General features: G+C 36.7%; 1 protein-coding gene across 2 annotated transcripts in view; it reads right to left on the reverse strand.

Annotated features, from left to right (window-relative positions):
* Positions 1 to 408: 408 nt before the first annotated feature.
* LOC106662366 (homeotic protein empty spiracles-like) overlaps positions 409 to 13482 on the reverse strand; it is a 64620-nt gene continuing 51546 nt past the window's right edge. For both annotated transcript variants that reach the window (XM_014386425.2, XM_014386424.2), the window contains one exon: positions 409 to 1812. In XM_014386425.2, coding sequence (XP_014241911.1) covers positions 1609 to 1812 — 204 coding nt within the window. In that variant the 3' untranslated portion in view covers positions 409 to 1608. The remainder of the gene's footprint in view (positions 1813 to 13482) is intronic.

Consider the following 13482-nt stretch of genomic DNA (forward strand, 5'->3'; position numbering starts at 1 on the left):
TTTTTTGCCGACCCGACTCACTGACACTTTCATTTCGATTATATTCTTATTAAATTAGCGACAGAGAGTCAGACCGCTGTGGTCAGGTTCGGAGGTTTTAGACCGTAGAGATTGAAGACAAGATTGAAAATTCAGTTTTGAACTTTATTAACATAAGTTGTTAGGGGGCGTCGGTGGACGCAAGGTTTAGTCGTTGACACGGCGCTCATCACTGTAAGGTAAAGGTCCCGGGTTCGAATCCAGCGGCCCTGCATTCGAACCCGACATACTTGTTGTCATTTACTTATTAAATAATACGGTAAATTGGGAATGTGCAATGTTTAATAATCATCAGGACAAAAGGATTTTAGAAATCAACGGGAATGTAGGCTTAGGCTTAAAGGTAAAAACGTTTTTTAAGAATTCCTTTTTTATTGTTCATTTATCTTTTTCAATTAAATATATTTTTTTCATTTCTCTCTTTTTTAATACATAAATACGTAGGGAACGTTCAACACTAAACTTTTATTGGTTTTTTATTTTTTATTTTATTAATCAGCAATCTTAATTAAGTTTAACCACATAGAAAAACGAAACACTAACTGATATAATGTACAATTATTTTTCTTCCACATTTTTTTAAGTTTATTTATTCGTTTTTGAACAATCGTCAAAAGTGATTTTTATATTCATTTGGCACGGTTATCCTTTAAATAATTTCTCTTATTTAACGTTAATTATTTACAGGAACATAACTCAGAATGTACAAACATTTTTTTTTCATTTTTAAAATTCTTTTTTTTTTTTAAGCGTTCGCTTATCAACTCCGCCGGGATATATTCAGGTAATTTATAAACTTATGCAGTAACTATCACAATAAATAATACAAAAATTACACACTGCAATTTACAGTCTGGGTAAGCTATGTACAACATACACCTTGGAAAATACACATATATTACAGTAAAAAAAATATATATAACTTAATACATATAGATATACAAAACACGCGACGAGGCTTTTGGACGTCGGTAGTCCGACGTAAATTGATTTTAATTGTAAGAAACATCATATTTCAATTGTAAAAAATGATGAAAACAAAAATACGTCATTGTAACAGTAACTTAAAGCAAATGGCAAGGATAATTATCATATATTAATTATCAAAGACATTTCAATGAATTTTATATAAAAAAAATGATAATAGAAAATTATTTGTAATTTTGAAAAATATAATAATAGTGTATATCCAAATGCCTAATCGCATTGTTTTCGGTATTTATTCGTCTTTAAAAAGGGGCGACGAATTTATTTTTTCGACTAGTACATTTTTCTTGAGGATTCTTATATACAAAATTTACATCGTCCTTTTTCGGCGGAACGGGCTGTTTATTATTATTATGGTTTTAGTTGTTCGTACCGTATATCTACCCTTTTTCACGGGCCGTGCTTGGAATTCTCCGTTAGGTGTCGCGAATTCGGAAGAAGGTAGATTGATGACACGCTCCTTCCCATTGTGAGCCGAACACCTGTTCAACGGCAGTGACTTCGCGAACCAGTCTTGTTTTTTGTATTTTTTTGTATGAGTGTTTGGGTTTTCTTTCTGTATATTCTTCCGCCCTGAGGAACTTAGGCTTCGTCTCCGCTGCTCTCTTCGTGCCTGTGGATGTGGTACTGCTGCGGAGTGCCAGGCTGTGACGTCTCCTGTTTCCACTTGTTGACATGGTGGGAATTCTTGTTGCTGGCAGCTGCCTGCTGCTGCTGTGCCTTTGCCTCTTCCTCCTGCTGCATTCGTTTATGCTTTGTCCGCCTATTCTGGAACCAGACTTTAACCTAAAACAAAACAAAACAAACTTCGATTAATTCGAGTATTCTACAAAATCCTTCAAAATCTTAGATGTAATTGCTGCTTATTTATTAAATTCATAACTTATTTTGCAACCAAACAAACTAAAGGTATAAAATATAAATAACATCAGAAAAATTATTTTTTATAACGCATCTTTTCACATATTCTTTTAAATAATCATAACAAGCAAGGCAACGAAAAAGTTGACATGTTGGCCAAAAAGGGAGCCAACGTGGTCTCATTAGGTCCTGAAACCTACTGTGGCCTAGCATCTTGCCACAAAAGAGGATACATCTCAATATGGATTCGTAATAAGTCCAAAGTCTGGTGGAACAATACCACAGTCAAGAGGTACGCGAAGAGATTCATAGAAGGGCCATTCTCAAACTTACAAAGGAATTACTGGCAACCTAACAAGGATTCTGGTTGGACTCCTGACAGAGTAGATGTTCCCATCTTTACTCATGGGCGTTGAGACCCATTAGGATCTTTAACGTCCGGACTTATCCTCCAATGGGACTTCTCAGACCCCTAGTGTTCTCGAAAGAACACCAGGAAGATTTGACATGCATGGACTTGTCACATCCTTTGGCCAGAGCGGTGGTGCAATACTAGCCAAGTTCAGAAGTGCCCTAAAAAGGGCACATCCATACATGTGCCTTAAAAAAGGCAGTTTTGTGGTTTCCAGCACAGCCTTTTAGCCATGCCTTTCACCACCCCTGGAGAGATAGAGAAGGCACTCTATCTCCAGCTCCGGTTGGCCGGTACCCTCCAGCTAAGGTACAATTTGTTTACAAACCACGACCACCACGAGCAACCTCAATTAGTGGAGCCGCTTGGATACTCCACTCCCGTGGTTCAGTATTATTTTTAAGGTGGGACTGATCGCCCACCCGGGAGGTCAAACGAACTCCCTACTGATGCACCGTTGCCTGACGGATGCGGGTTCAGTAACCCAGGAATCTTCTGCCAAAGCAGAGGGTGAAGAGGGAGGGACCCTAACCATCCCTAACTATCCTGGCAGAGCACTGCCATCTAGGTAAGCACATGCACCGGATAGGAGTAGAGATAGAATCAACACTATGCAGATATTACCAGGAAGATGAGGAGACCGCAGTACATATTTTATGTATTTGTGAAGGTCTATGTAGGTGCAGATTCTTGCAACTGGGACAGGAAAACCCAGAAGCAAGACCCTACACTAAGGAGCTGCTGGCAAGGCTATGGAGGTTGATTAACAACCTGAAGCTGGCGAGCGAGTTATAAAATACAGAAGAGCACAATATATCTACTCAGGTCGAGGTCTGGAAGGCCTTGGGGCCGCCTCTTTTATCCCTATCCATATCCCTAGGGTGATGGAGGATTATCGAGTTCTCTACCACCCTCATCGTACCAGTTGTTAAATAAGACAACATTTGGAGGAACAAGAGATAATTTTCAAAATACCACTTCTGCACTTCGTGAAAAGACTGCTTAATTATACAATTATTCTTAAGTGAAAACGTCGGCGCAAATTGCGCAAGCTGATGAATTTATTATGAATTAGCTGCCAGGATATGTTATACATTTTTTTAGATTGACAAACTCGTGTTTCTCCTATTCGATCTCTATTTTAAACTGTTTACATCTTATTTTCGATTAAAAAAAAATTAAAATTCTAAATTTTAGGCTTTCAATATAGTGAGAAATGAATATTTTCCTTGTCTTGTTTGGCAAAAACATTTAAACCAGCTTCCCAACTTGGCATTGAATAAGACATGAGGAATATTTGAGATATTAATAAACTTTTGTTTACATAATTCAATGTAAGAATACAAAGAAAGAAGTAATATTATGTTTATTGTCGCATAGAAATTAGGTTTTACAATGATTAGCATACTACGTGATGTCATCTTAATATCTTGACAATATCTTGCATCATCACCAATTATATTTCTGAGATTAGCATGAGGAAAAAGTAGTTTTATCATTGGTTTATTGTAAATTTTCTAAATCGAGGACCCCGAGCGGGAATTACAGACGTTTACCCAAGCCATTCGCCATAATGAGCCGGAAACCCAACGCCATGAATACAAAACGTCGTTTTATTAGGCCCACTGGGATATATAGAGTTACACACCTTGGATTTAAAAAAAAGAGGAAAAAAACAAGAGAGAGAGGGAAAAAAAATAAGGTTAATCTCTAAAATCTGAGAAAACCGAAGCGGCTCACGTCTAAACGGGCCAGAAAATTGGCCGGTTTCTCACAGAGTCTTAACAGCCAGGAAAGGGCAATTTGGAAGGCAGTGCTAATAGCCGTGGGGGCCTCCTTTTCCTAACAATATGCATGTATTCAACAAGATGCATTCCCGACGGGGCATGAATAATGCATCGAAACCGATGCCTCCCTCCCCCGCCAGTGATGATGGCGTGCCAGACGGGGGTAACTTCGCAAGATTTTTCGATACCCGCAACTTCCGGCTATTAGCTACGAAACGTATCGATGTGGTGTAATGGATATTTTTTCCGACCAACAATTTTGCAAAGAGATCTCAATCTAAACAAGATATGATAATTTTTTAAATTAAATTTCACTTTCTCATATTTTCATTACGAGCAATAACTTTCAGTCCAGTAATAAAATATGTCCAAATAGGAAAGCCAAGGAGGAAAAAGGAAATTTAATAAAATAAAATATTACCCGAGTGGACAAATCCTCAACAAGGGATGCAAGAAAGAGGAGGAGTGAAAAAATCTGCACAATAATATAAAGGACAATGGTTAAAAAGTCAGAATAAATAGAAGCGACTGGTACAGTAAATAAGGAAATTAGCGAAATTATATAGTTCAATAAAATAATGAGTATAAAAATATTGATTATCGTCTCTATTTTTTCCCCCAGAGATGCAAGCAAATTATATTCCAATTCATGAGATTTCTGCCTTGCTTAGAAACAATACAGACAAAAGAGTTTTATAGACTTTTGCACAATAGTAGGAAGGAATTGAAAAAATTGTAAAATAATCCAATTATAAACACCATAACTTCTGTAAAAAAAATATGAATTCGAAGCTGAATTGGGAAGTGATAAATCTAAATTGGCAATTTTATGTTAATACAACTGTGTTTGTTTTCGGACGAAGATCTCATTTAATCCATGACAGTAACAACAGAGAAACTGTCCCAAAGCAGTTAATTATTAAGGCCAGTTCTTTCAGGCATACTGACGGCAGAGGAGCTGTAATCCAAGGTAAAAACTCCAAAGACTGAGCTTACTATAAACACTACGGTTTTAGTCTGAAATCATAGCAATTTCAATAGCAAACTGTGCATAGAGATAAAAAGGATAGGTTACCAAAGGAAGAAGGTGTCAGATTCCATAAGTAGAAAAGACACCCTACATATAAATACTATAACAAGGTAATGAGGAAAGGAAGCCAAAGAGATTATTGCCGAGAACTTCCAGAGATTTGTCTGCCACTTGAACCCCAAATTTGACAAGCATAGTACAACTGGAACCTATTAAAAGAATATTTCTTCCCAAATCTCACAAAGGTAGATGTCAACGATATTGATATATATCATATATTTCGATATATTTCTACATATATCGAGTGTTTTTATCGATATATTTTAGTATAAATAACTTAAAATATATCGACATATTCGTTGAGTTGTATCGATATATTCCTTTTCTATTTACGAAAAAAATTAATTTACAATAACCTGACTATAAACTTTTCTTATTCTTTTAGTTATTATTGGGTAAATAATCTTTAAAAATATCGCTGTCAGTGCATCAAATTTGAGTAAAGACTGTCGTTTAATTGTCCCTAAAACGTGGCACGTGGGAAAACCTAACTTATCATTCTGCTTTCTGCGTCGGCATCCGCATCAGTATATATGTATCTGCGCACAATTTTCATATACGTTTTTATGATGACACCTTCCCTGGGACAAATTCAAAAAAGTATTGTTTGGAAACATTTCAATGCACCAGAAAAAGGAAATCAAGTGGCAACTTTAAAACATGCTCGAAAGGCTAAAAACCATAATTTCTATAACGTTTATCTAGTTTATTTTATATCTTTTTTACTACTACTTAAAAAGGATTATAAAATTATTCATGACCACGAGTATAATTTTACCGTTTTAACCTAATATCGTTCTTTTATACCAGTTTGGCTAGGCATAGGATATCATAAAATAGTCGTAATGTACCTAAAATTAAATACACGGACAGGCAAACAATTCCACCCACTTGATTTTTTCATTTTCTCGATTAAAGAAAATTCTGTTCTAAATTTGTCTCATTGTTTTTATCAATAAATAATTATTTGTGTGATAACTTGAAATATCAATTAGAGGTAAACACGCTTAATCCTTAATCCAAAAAAGAATAAAGGATTTTTCTATGTTTAATTTTTACGGAATTTAAAATGTTTGTTCAGTATCATTTGAATTCTGAAGCGATCAACTACTTAGTTTTCATCTTTGTTTTCTTAATTTCAATTTTTAAACTTCAAAATGCCATTTAGTGCTGAGGATGTTTCGCGCGGTATGGCACTTACTGAAGACGGACGTTCCATCAGGTATGCGGCTAATGACGTTTTAGTTCCATACAAATCACTGCGAGACGCCGTTAGGGAATCTGGGTCCTACCATAGAATGGACTGGACGCCCTAGTGAAACAGAACCATAGGATGACCGTTTTTTGGCTTTGAGAATTTTGCCAAATCGGCACCTTACTATCGTTCAAGCGATTCATCAGCTCCAGGAACTTAGAGGTGTCCAAATTTCTGAAAGCACTGCTCGGAGAACATTAAGTCAGTATGGACTGATGGCTTTTCGCCCCATAAGAGGAACAAAATTCTCCGGAACACACAGAGTTTTGTGGAGAGTTGCACGGCTCCCATTTGCTCGAGAACACTTGGTTCTTTGGACGATTGGTATGCTGTACTTTTTACAGATGAGTGTAGATTTGCTCTACGGTCTCCAGATGGGCGTCAAAGAGTGTGGAGAAGCCGAAATGAAAGGTAAGCATGTAATTTATCACAGAGCCAACGTTTTCAACGTAGCTCAGAGATGGCGTGGGTGGGAATTTCAATGGAGAGTCGCACAGAGTTGGTTGTTGGTCGTGGATGGTCTTTGACGGCCATTCGCTATGTGGATGCAATTTTGGAAAATCAATCGTTGTCTCTCCTCGCTGAAATCAATGGCAATCCTATTCTAATGCATGATAATCCCCGTTCATATGACGCTCGCATAGTACAAACGTACCTTCAACAGCATAGCATCAGTGTCTTAGCCTGGTCAGCCCGTTCTCTAGACTTGAACCCCATCGAACATTTATCAATAAACTCAAAAGACGAATAAGAGCATGTCCATCACTTTCTGTTACACTCCACGATCTTGAAAGGACCCTTCGTGAAGAATGGGCTAACCTCCAGCAAAAAGACATTTCCAGCTGGTAGAAAGTATGTCGAGGCGTCTTCGAGATGTAATTAAGGCAAAAGGAAGAAATACTGAATATTGAAATGTTAATTAAAAATCTAAAACAATTGTTACCTGTTTGTCTTTTTTTTCATTTTTCTTAGAAATTTACATTTTTTTAAACTTTTTTAGACAAAGACTCAATTATTAAACGTTAAAAAAATGTGACACTTTGTTTAATATATAAAATTATATACAAATCAAGTTACATTTCAAATGGGTGGAATTTTTTGTCTGTCAGTGCATATCGATACATAGATTAAAGACTGCCATCCCTACAGAAGGGGGATAATTAAATTTTTCGGAAGTGAAAGATTCCACTCATCTATCAATCTCATCATTTCTTCTTCGGTTGTGGCAACCTCTTGTAAATAAACAAATTATGTATTTCAAAATATAATATTTTAATTATTTATAATTTATGTGTTTGTTAAAATATTCTAAACCGCTTAACTTTTGAAGAAAAGTAACTTGTTATAAGATTTTCTTTATCTGTAGAGAAAGGAGGGTAGAAAAGAAAGGGTGGCTAGACAGGAAAAAATCAAGGGGTAGAGATTAAAATTTATTTTTAATTGGGTCCATCAAAATGGCCATTATAGTTAATTGAAGAGGTTTTTTGGCTCCCCCCTCCGCCCTCGGCCGTCTCATCTCAATTTGCTCGTGTCCCGGGCTTTAGTATTCAGGAGCCGGGGGTCTCATAACGATTCCATTAAAGGGGCAAACAACAGGGGGTTGGCTTAAAGTGGCGGGGGGTCTTTCCCAATTAAGAAATAGATTGCCTCCCTCGTGATTGGACCCTGGGACGGTGGAATTGGTGGGGCCCTGGCAATTCCTTGGTCCCCCACCAATTGGTCGATAGGGCTGCCCCTGGCAACAGACCCCTCCCACTTCATTTGTTAATGCTTCCCCACTCGACTTCCCCGCTCATTCCGATGCGTGCGCAGCAAATTGCTAAAGGGGTGGTTTAAGCTTAAATAAAATCCCCTTTCACCACTGAAGGGTCCTTTTTTTAACCACTCAGATAGAAAAAAAAACGAAAAATAAGGCCAACGGTTTATTTTATACATCCTTTATAATGGAAAAATCTTTTACATTTATTTTTACCAAAATTAATAATACCAATTTGGACTTTTTTTTATTTTACTGTATAAAAAATCCTCAATCATGCTGAATGCATTGAATTGAGATATTTCCTCTAGTGTTCTGCAGGGAGTAGCACCTTGTCCTAATGGACCCAGAAATCGAACGTCTTTGACAGGACCAAACTACAGCGTGAAAAACCTGATGCAACGCAACGCGACGCAAATCCAATGTCCAATTTTCCATAAGGTTGTTGTATTATTACCCTTGTGCGCATCTGCCCGATGCTTTCCAACCCTGCCTACGCTACGCGGTACAACCAAGGTACCCAATGTCCAGATTTTCGTCGAGTAACGTCGAGTACAGTCGAAGACAAAAGAACTGGAGCCTCATATTTTTAATTCGAACTATAGGGGCAGTCACAATCTTTGTGTTAAAACTGTTAATCTGTTAGTTCCTGTTAGATCGAGAAAAATGATGACGTAGACTTGTAAGAATCGACTAATTAACATTGCTCGATCTAACAGGCCAGGGCCAATGTTAGATGTTAGGTCGAAAATGTAGTCACATTGCTATCCGTTAGGGCGGAGGTAACATGGCAGCCAAAAATGTAACAGCTGTTTTTTGTTTACACGTATTTTTATTCTTGAATAAGCAACAATTAAATCAGACCAATACATTTCTTTTGTTAATTTCTGACCTGTCCTTATACTCTCATTCATAATAAAACATCCCATATCCTATAAGTTGTAGGCTGTTAGACGATTAGATGTTTGGTCGAAAATGTAGTCACCTAGCTATCCGTTAGGGCGTAAGTAACTAACATGGCAGCCATGAATTTAACAGCTGTTTTTTGTTTACATACATTTTTATTCTTAAATACGCATTAATTAAATCAGACCAATACATTTATTTTGTTAATTTCTGACCTGTCCTTATACACTCATTCATCTACCTCATTATCTATCACTATCTCAGATACATCCCCTATCCTATAAAGTTGTAGACTGTTAGAGGTTAGGATACAAGTTAGGTATGTCGGCACGAATTGAAGTGTGTCATTTGTTAGTACTTTTCGAGTGCACAGATAGCATTTTGAATGAAAAAGTTAATTAATTTCCTTTTGCATTAACTTCTGGCATCTTACAGTTTGAATCAAAACAAAACCATAACAAACAACAACAAGCCTACAGGGCTCGTTATAGCTTTATTTTTGGTTCGACGTGGGATTGAACCATTGTTTTCAGCGTAAAAAATCCCTTAAAATGAAGTATGAGAATGTATAGGGTCGTATTTGAAATTTGGAAGTTGAACTTGTTCTGACGTACCCTGTATAATTTTTCTACAAAAAAAGGTAAAAATTTGAAACTAGACAAAAAATATTAAACGCTTATTTTGGTAGAGTCATTGGTTCAAGAGAAACTCAGCCGAGCCATATGAAAAAGGACACTCGGTATAGGCTCCAATCCGCACATGCACGTACCTACATACAAACATGTGCCTAGCTGATCTTATTAGTTTCTCCTAGTCCCCCGGCAATTCCAGCCTTTGGTATTTACAATAAATTGCCGACAGACTCGAGAATCACCCATCCCGAGTGTTGGCAGTACGGGGGCAGACCTCAGTCTTATCCATCCAGCTACCGAGGACGGATTCAGGGGGATGGTGTTGTCAACAGCTAGATCAATTCAGCACCCAACGCATGCACTTCCAAATCCATTCATACCCACGTTCCTTCTTAAATAAATTCACTCCTATTTACATACCATTCATTCAATTAGGGTGATGGGGGACGCGATATTCCGCCCTCGACCTTCTCACATTACACTTTCACGCTAATAAGTGCATAACTCTCCACACAAACTAGGTACTCATAACTATTATTACTATATAATAGAAGAACCCCATTTTCTCCGAGAATCGGTACAGGGGACCCATATACTCGCTACTGAGCTGAAGCACAATCCATAACAATGGAACATATTATATATTTTACCTTTTAATTTAAAAATGTCTTATAAACGACATATAAAAAAAATCAGGGATAAGGAAACTATACACTTATGTGTTAATATTGAAGATTTAAGTATGCACAAATATGTTGATAGAAATAAATAAAAATGCCAAAACTATACTTTTATGCCAAATTTATGCAGGTGTCAGTTTTTTATTCATTTATTTTAATACAATTCGTTCAAACGTTTCGTAGATCCGCCTGGTCTCGCTTTCGGCTTTCATCAGTATAATCCATTAGACGCTTTTGACAACCCTTCATTATACGATGGGCGAAAGAGTATTAAAAAAAATCAATTTTCACCCGTGAAAACCGAGCTAGATCACCTGGACCAAATGATAATTGATAACTCATGTACAAGACCGACAAAAAATAACCCTAACCACCCCAAGCTGACTACAATGGTCATGCATAGTTCAAAATGTAATCCTAAAGGTTAATTTTGAACGAAATAGTATTTCGCCAGGCATACGTAAAATTATGATAAAAATCATTTTGTTATCTTGGGTGACCTGCATTAAACCATATTAGCCATTTCTAGCCACCCCAATGATGACCAGACGGGTTATGAATAAATTGAAATAAAGTACTAAAAGTTAATTTTAAACGAAATAATATAACGTTGAGATATACATAGAACCCCAAAAAAAGTTGTCGCCCAACTCGTAGATTACGAAAAAAAATGTCTTGTCCGCGGTGATCTGGCATCCCTAACCATATTCACCATCCCTAACAACTCCCAAGCAGAGCACAATAATTTTAAAAAAATTAAAATAAAATTCTAATGGTTAATTTTAAACCGAATTACGTTCGGAGGTTCGGTGGCCGTGGTTTAGGCGTTGATACGGCACTCATCACTGTAAGGTAAAGTTCCCGGGTTCGAATCCAGCGGCCCTGCATTCGAACCCGACATACTTGTTATTATTTACTTATTAAATAATACGATCATAATACTAAAAACTCTTTTTCTGTTTATTTTTATAATGGTAGAAAGGGGTTTCCTTCAAACTATTTTTTGGGTGGCGCTGAAGTTGACAAAGTTTCTGAAATTAACGCATGGTATTTGACTGTGAACTAACATATAAGAAGCATATTGAGCAAGTAGTTTCTAAAGGATACCTCAATCTCGTCTTTATTAAAAGCAACACCTCAGACTTTACAAATTTGAAAACCATTAAAAGATTTTCTATTGTTAGCTGTAATTTTGACTAAAGCTCCTCTGCCTGGTTTTCTTGGGATTTGCAGACTTTTTCAATCAAATGCTCAGCTGTTAGGAAAAGGAGTAAGGTGTTTGGGCTCAGGAAGCTTGAAAATCGTAGTTTGGTCCTTGAAATATGTTTTTTTATGGAAATTGGTGAATGGGATCTATCATTTTCCCGAGTTATTGTGTAAAATAAATTTCATAGTTCCTAGTATAAGGAATAGAGATGCTAATATTTTTCATCGTGAATTTCATCTAACTCGTTATGGACAATGTTGGTAAATATTTTTTATTAGTGGGCTTTTGATGACAATTTTGGAAGCTTAGACTTTCTGGGCTGGAAATTTGATGTCTTCAAGAAAAATTTGAATAAAGTCATTTGTGGCAAAAATGATTTGTGCTCTTTCTATTAAGTTTATATTTTTATTATTATATTGCGGCGTTATGCACATATTTAATTTTAACTTTGCCTTTTTTATGCTATTTATAAATTTTATACATATTTCTTAACTATTACGGAAGACTGTACTACTTAAGAATTTTTATTATAAGAGAAGAAAAGCATCGGGAATAGTTATTACATACGCTCCGCCCATTAGATCAAACTATTTGCCCATTAAAAAAACACGTAATTTTTAAGTTGTGTCACAAAGCTGAAAAAGTTTATAAAAAGTATGCATCCATTCCTGTCGTCTTAAGAAGATCCTAGATCTTAATATCATTACATTTTCAAAAATCAATCCAATTTAATTATTGTTAAGATCAAAATGTAATAGGAAAAGTTGCGTCAAACTAATCTTCAATTTCTTTGGATTGTGTACTGCGTTGAAAAGTAGAGAGATAAATTTCCTATTTGAGTTGTGAAACATTAAAAAAGCATGTAAATACAACAAATAGGCTTGTTACACTAAAGAGATACGATTAACGAGTATCACGGACAATAGACTTTAAAACAAAGGAATATATTGTTATCAAAAATCAACTGAGTTACCTCTTCCCTTAGTTTTTGGGTGTATTTTTCCGAAAATTAAGCCAGAAATGGGCTAGCGAACTCGTTCATTCACTAATTAATTAAGTGCTAATTGCGACTCTTGGTGAGAAGATGGTAGATAGAATCTAATTGGAGTCTTAACTTTTATGCCAGACAGTTTAATTGTCGGAGATTCTGAGTTGAAATGCCCGGGGGGGGGTTGAAAGTACTGAATTTTTGTACGTTTTAGCTCGATAGTGTTTTTCTTGTCGGTGATGTTCGTGTTTTCGGTCCCAGGCGAACAATTAGGACGTCGGCTATCGTCTGAGCATCTCGCGATGGACTCCAGGCTGGTTCAGAACGGAAAGAAAGAGATGAAAAGTTTGTCTTCTCAATTTTGTCCCCACTTGGAATATTCCTTCGTTGAACAAGTGTTTTACACGCAACGGGGCTGAATCGAGAATAAGATTGATAAGGAAACATATTAGAAATAGACAACCTTTTTTGCCAGGATTTCGGCAAATCCAAGACGTCTATCTCTCGGTAGAAACATTTCATCGAATAATTTACAAAATTGTGTAAAGCGAAAATAAAATCCCCCCCAATATTTTAGGCATCCCGTCGCACCCCTGGAAGGCGATAGCTTTGGATATAATATAAATATAGGGGGGTACGGCGTCCTATACAAGAAGATACCCGTTTTTATTGGATCCCCCTCTGAGTTGATCCGGCCTTCCATATTTACCTTAGCCGGGAATCTGAGCTCTTTTCCGTCCCAACGTAATCTTCGACCCGGGCTTTCCAACCCGGAGATATTGTCAATATTATTTTTCAATCCGCTTCCTGTGTTTTGCCCTCCCTCCGACTGAAGATGAGAGTCCCCACGACGAAAATCGTGCAGTCCCCGGACTAAACTCC

The sequence above is a fragment of the Cimex lectularius genome, unplaced genomic scaffold (assembly GCF_000648675.2).
Source record: "Cimex lectularius strain Harlan isolate CLEC.00 unplaced genomic scaffold, Clec_2.1 scaffold51, whole genome shotgun sequence".
Taxonomy (NCBI): Eukaryota; Metazoa; Arthropoda; class Insecta; order Hemiptera; family Cimicidae; genus Cimex; species Cimex lectularius.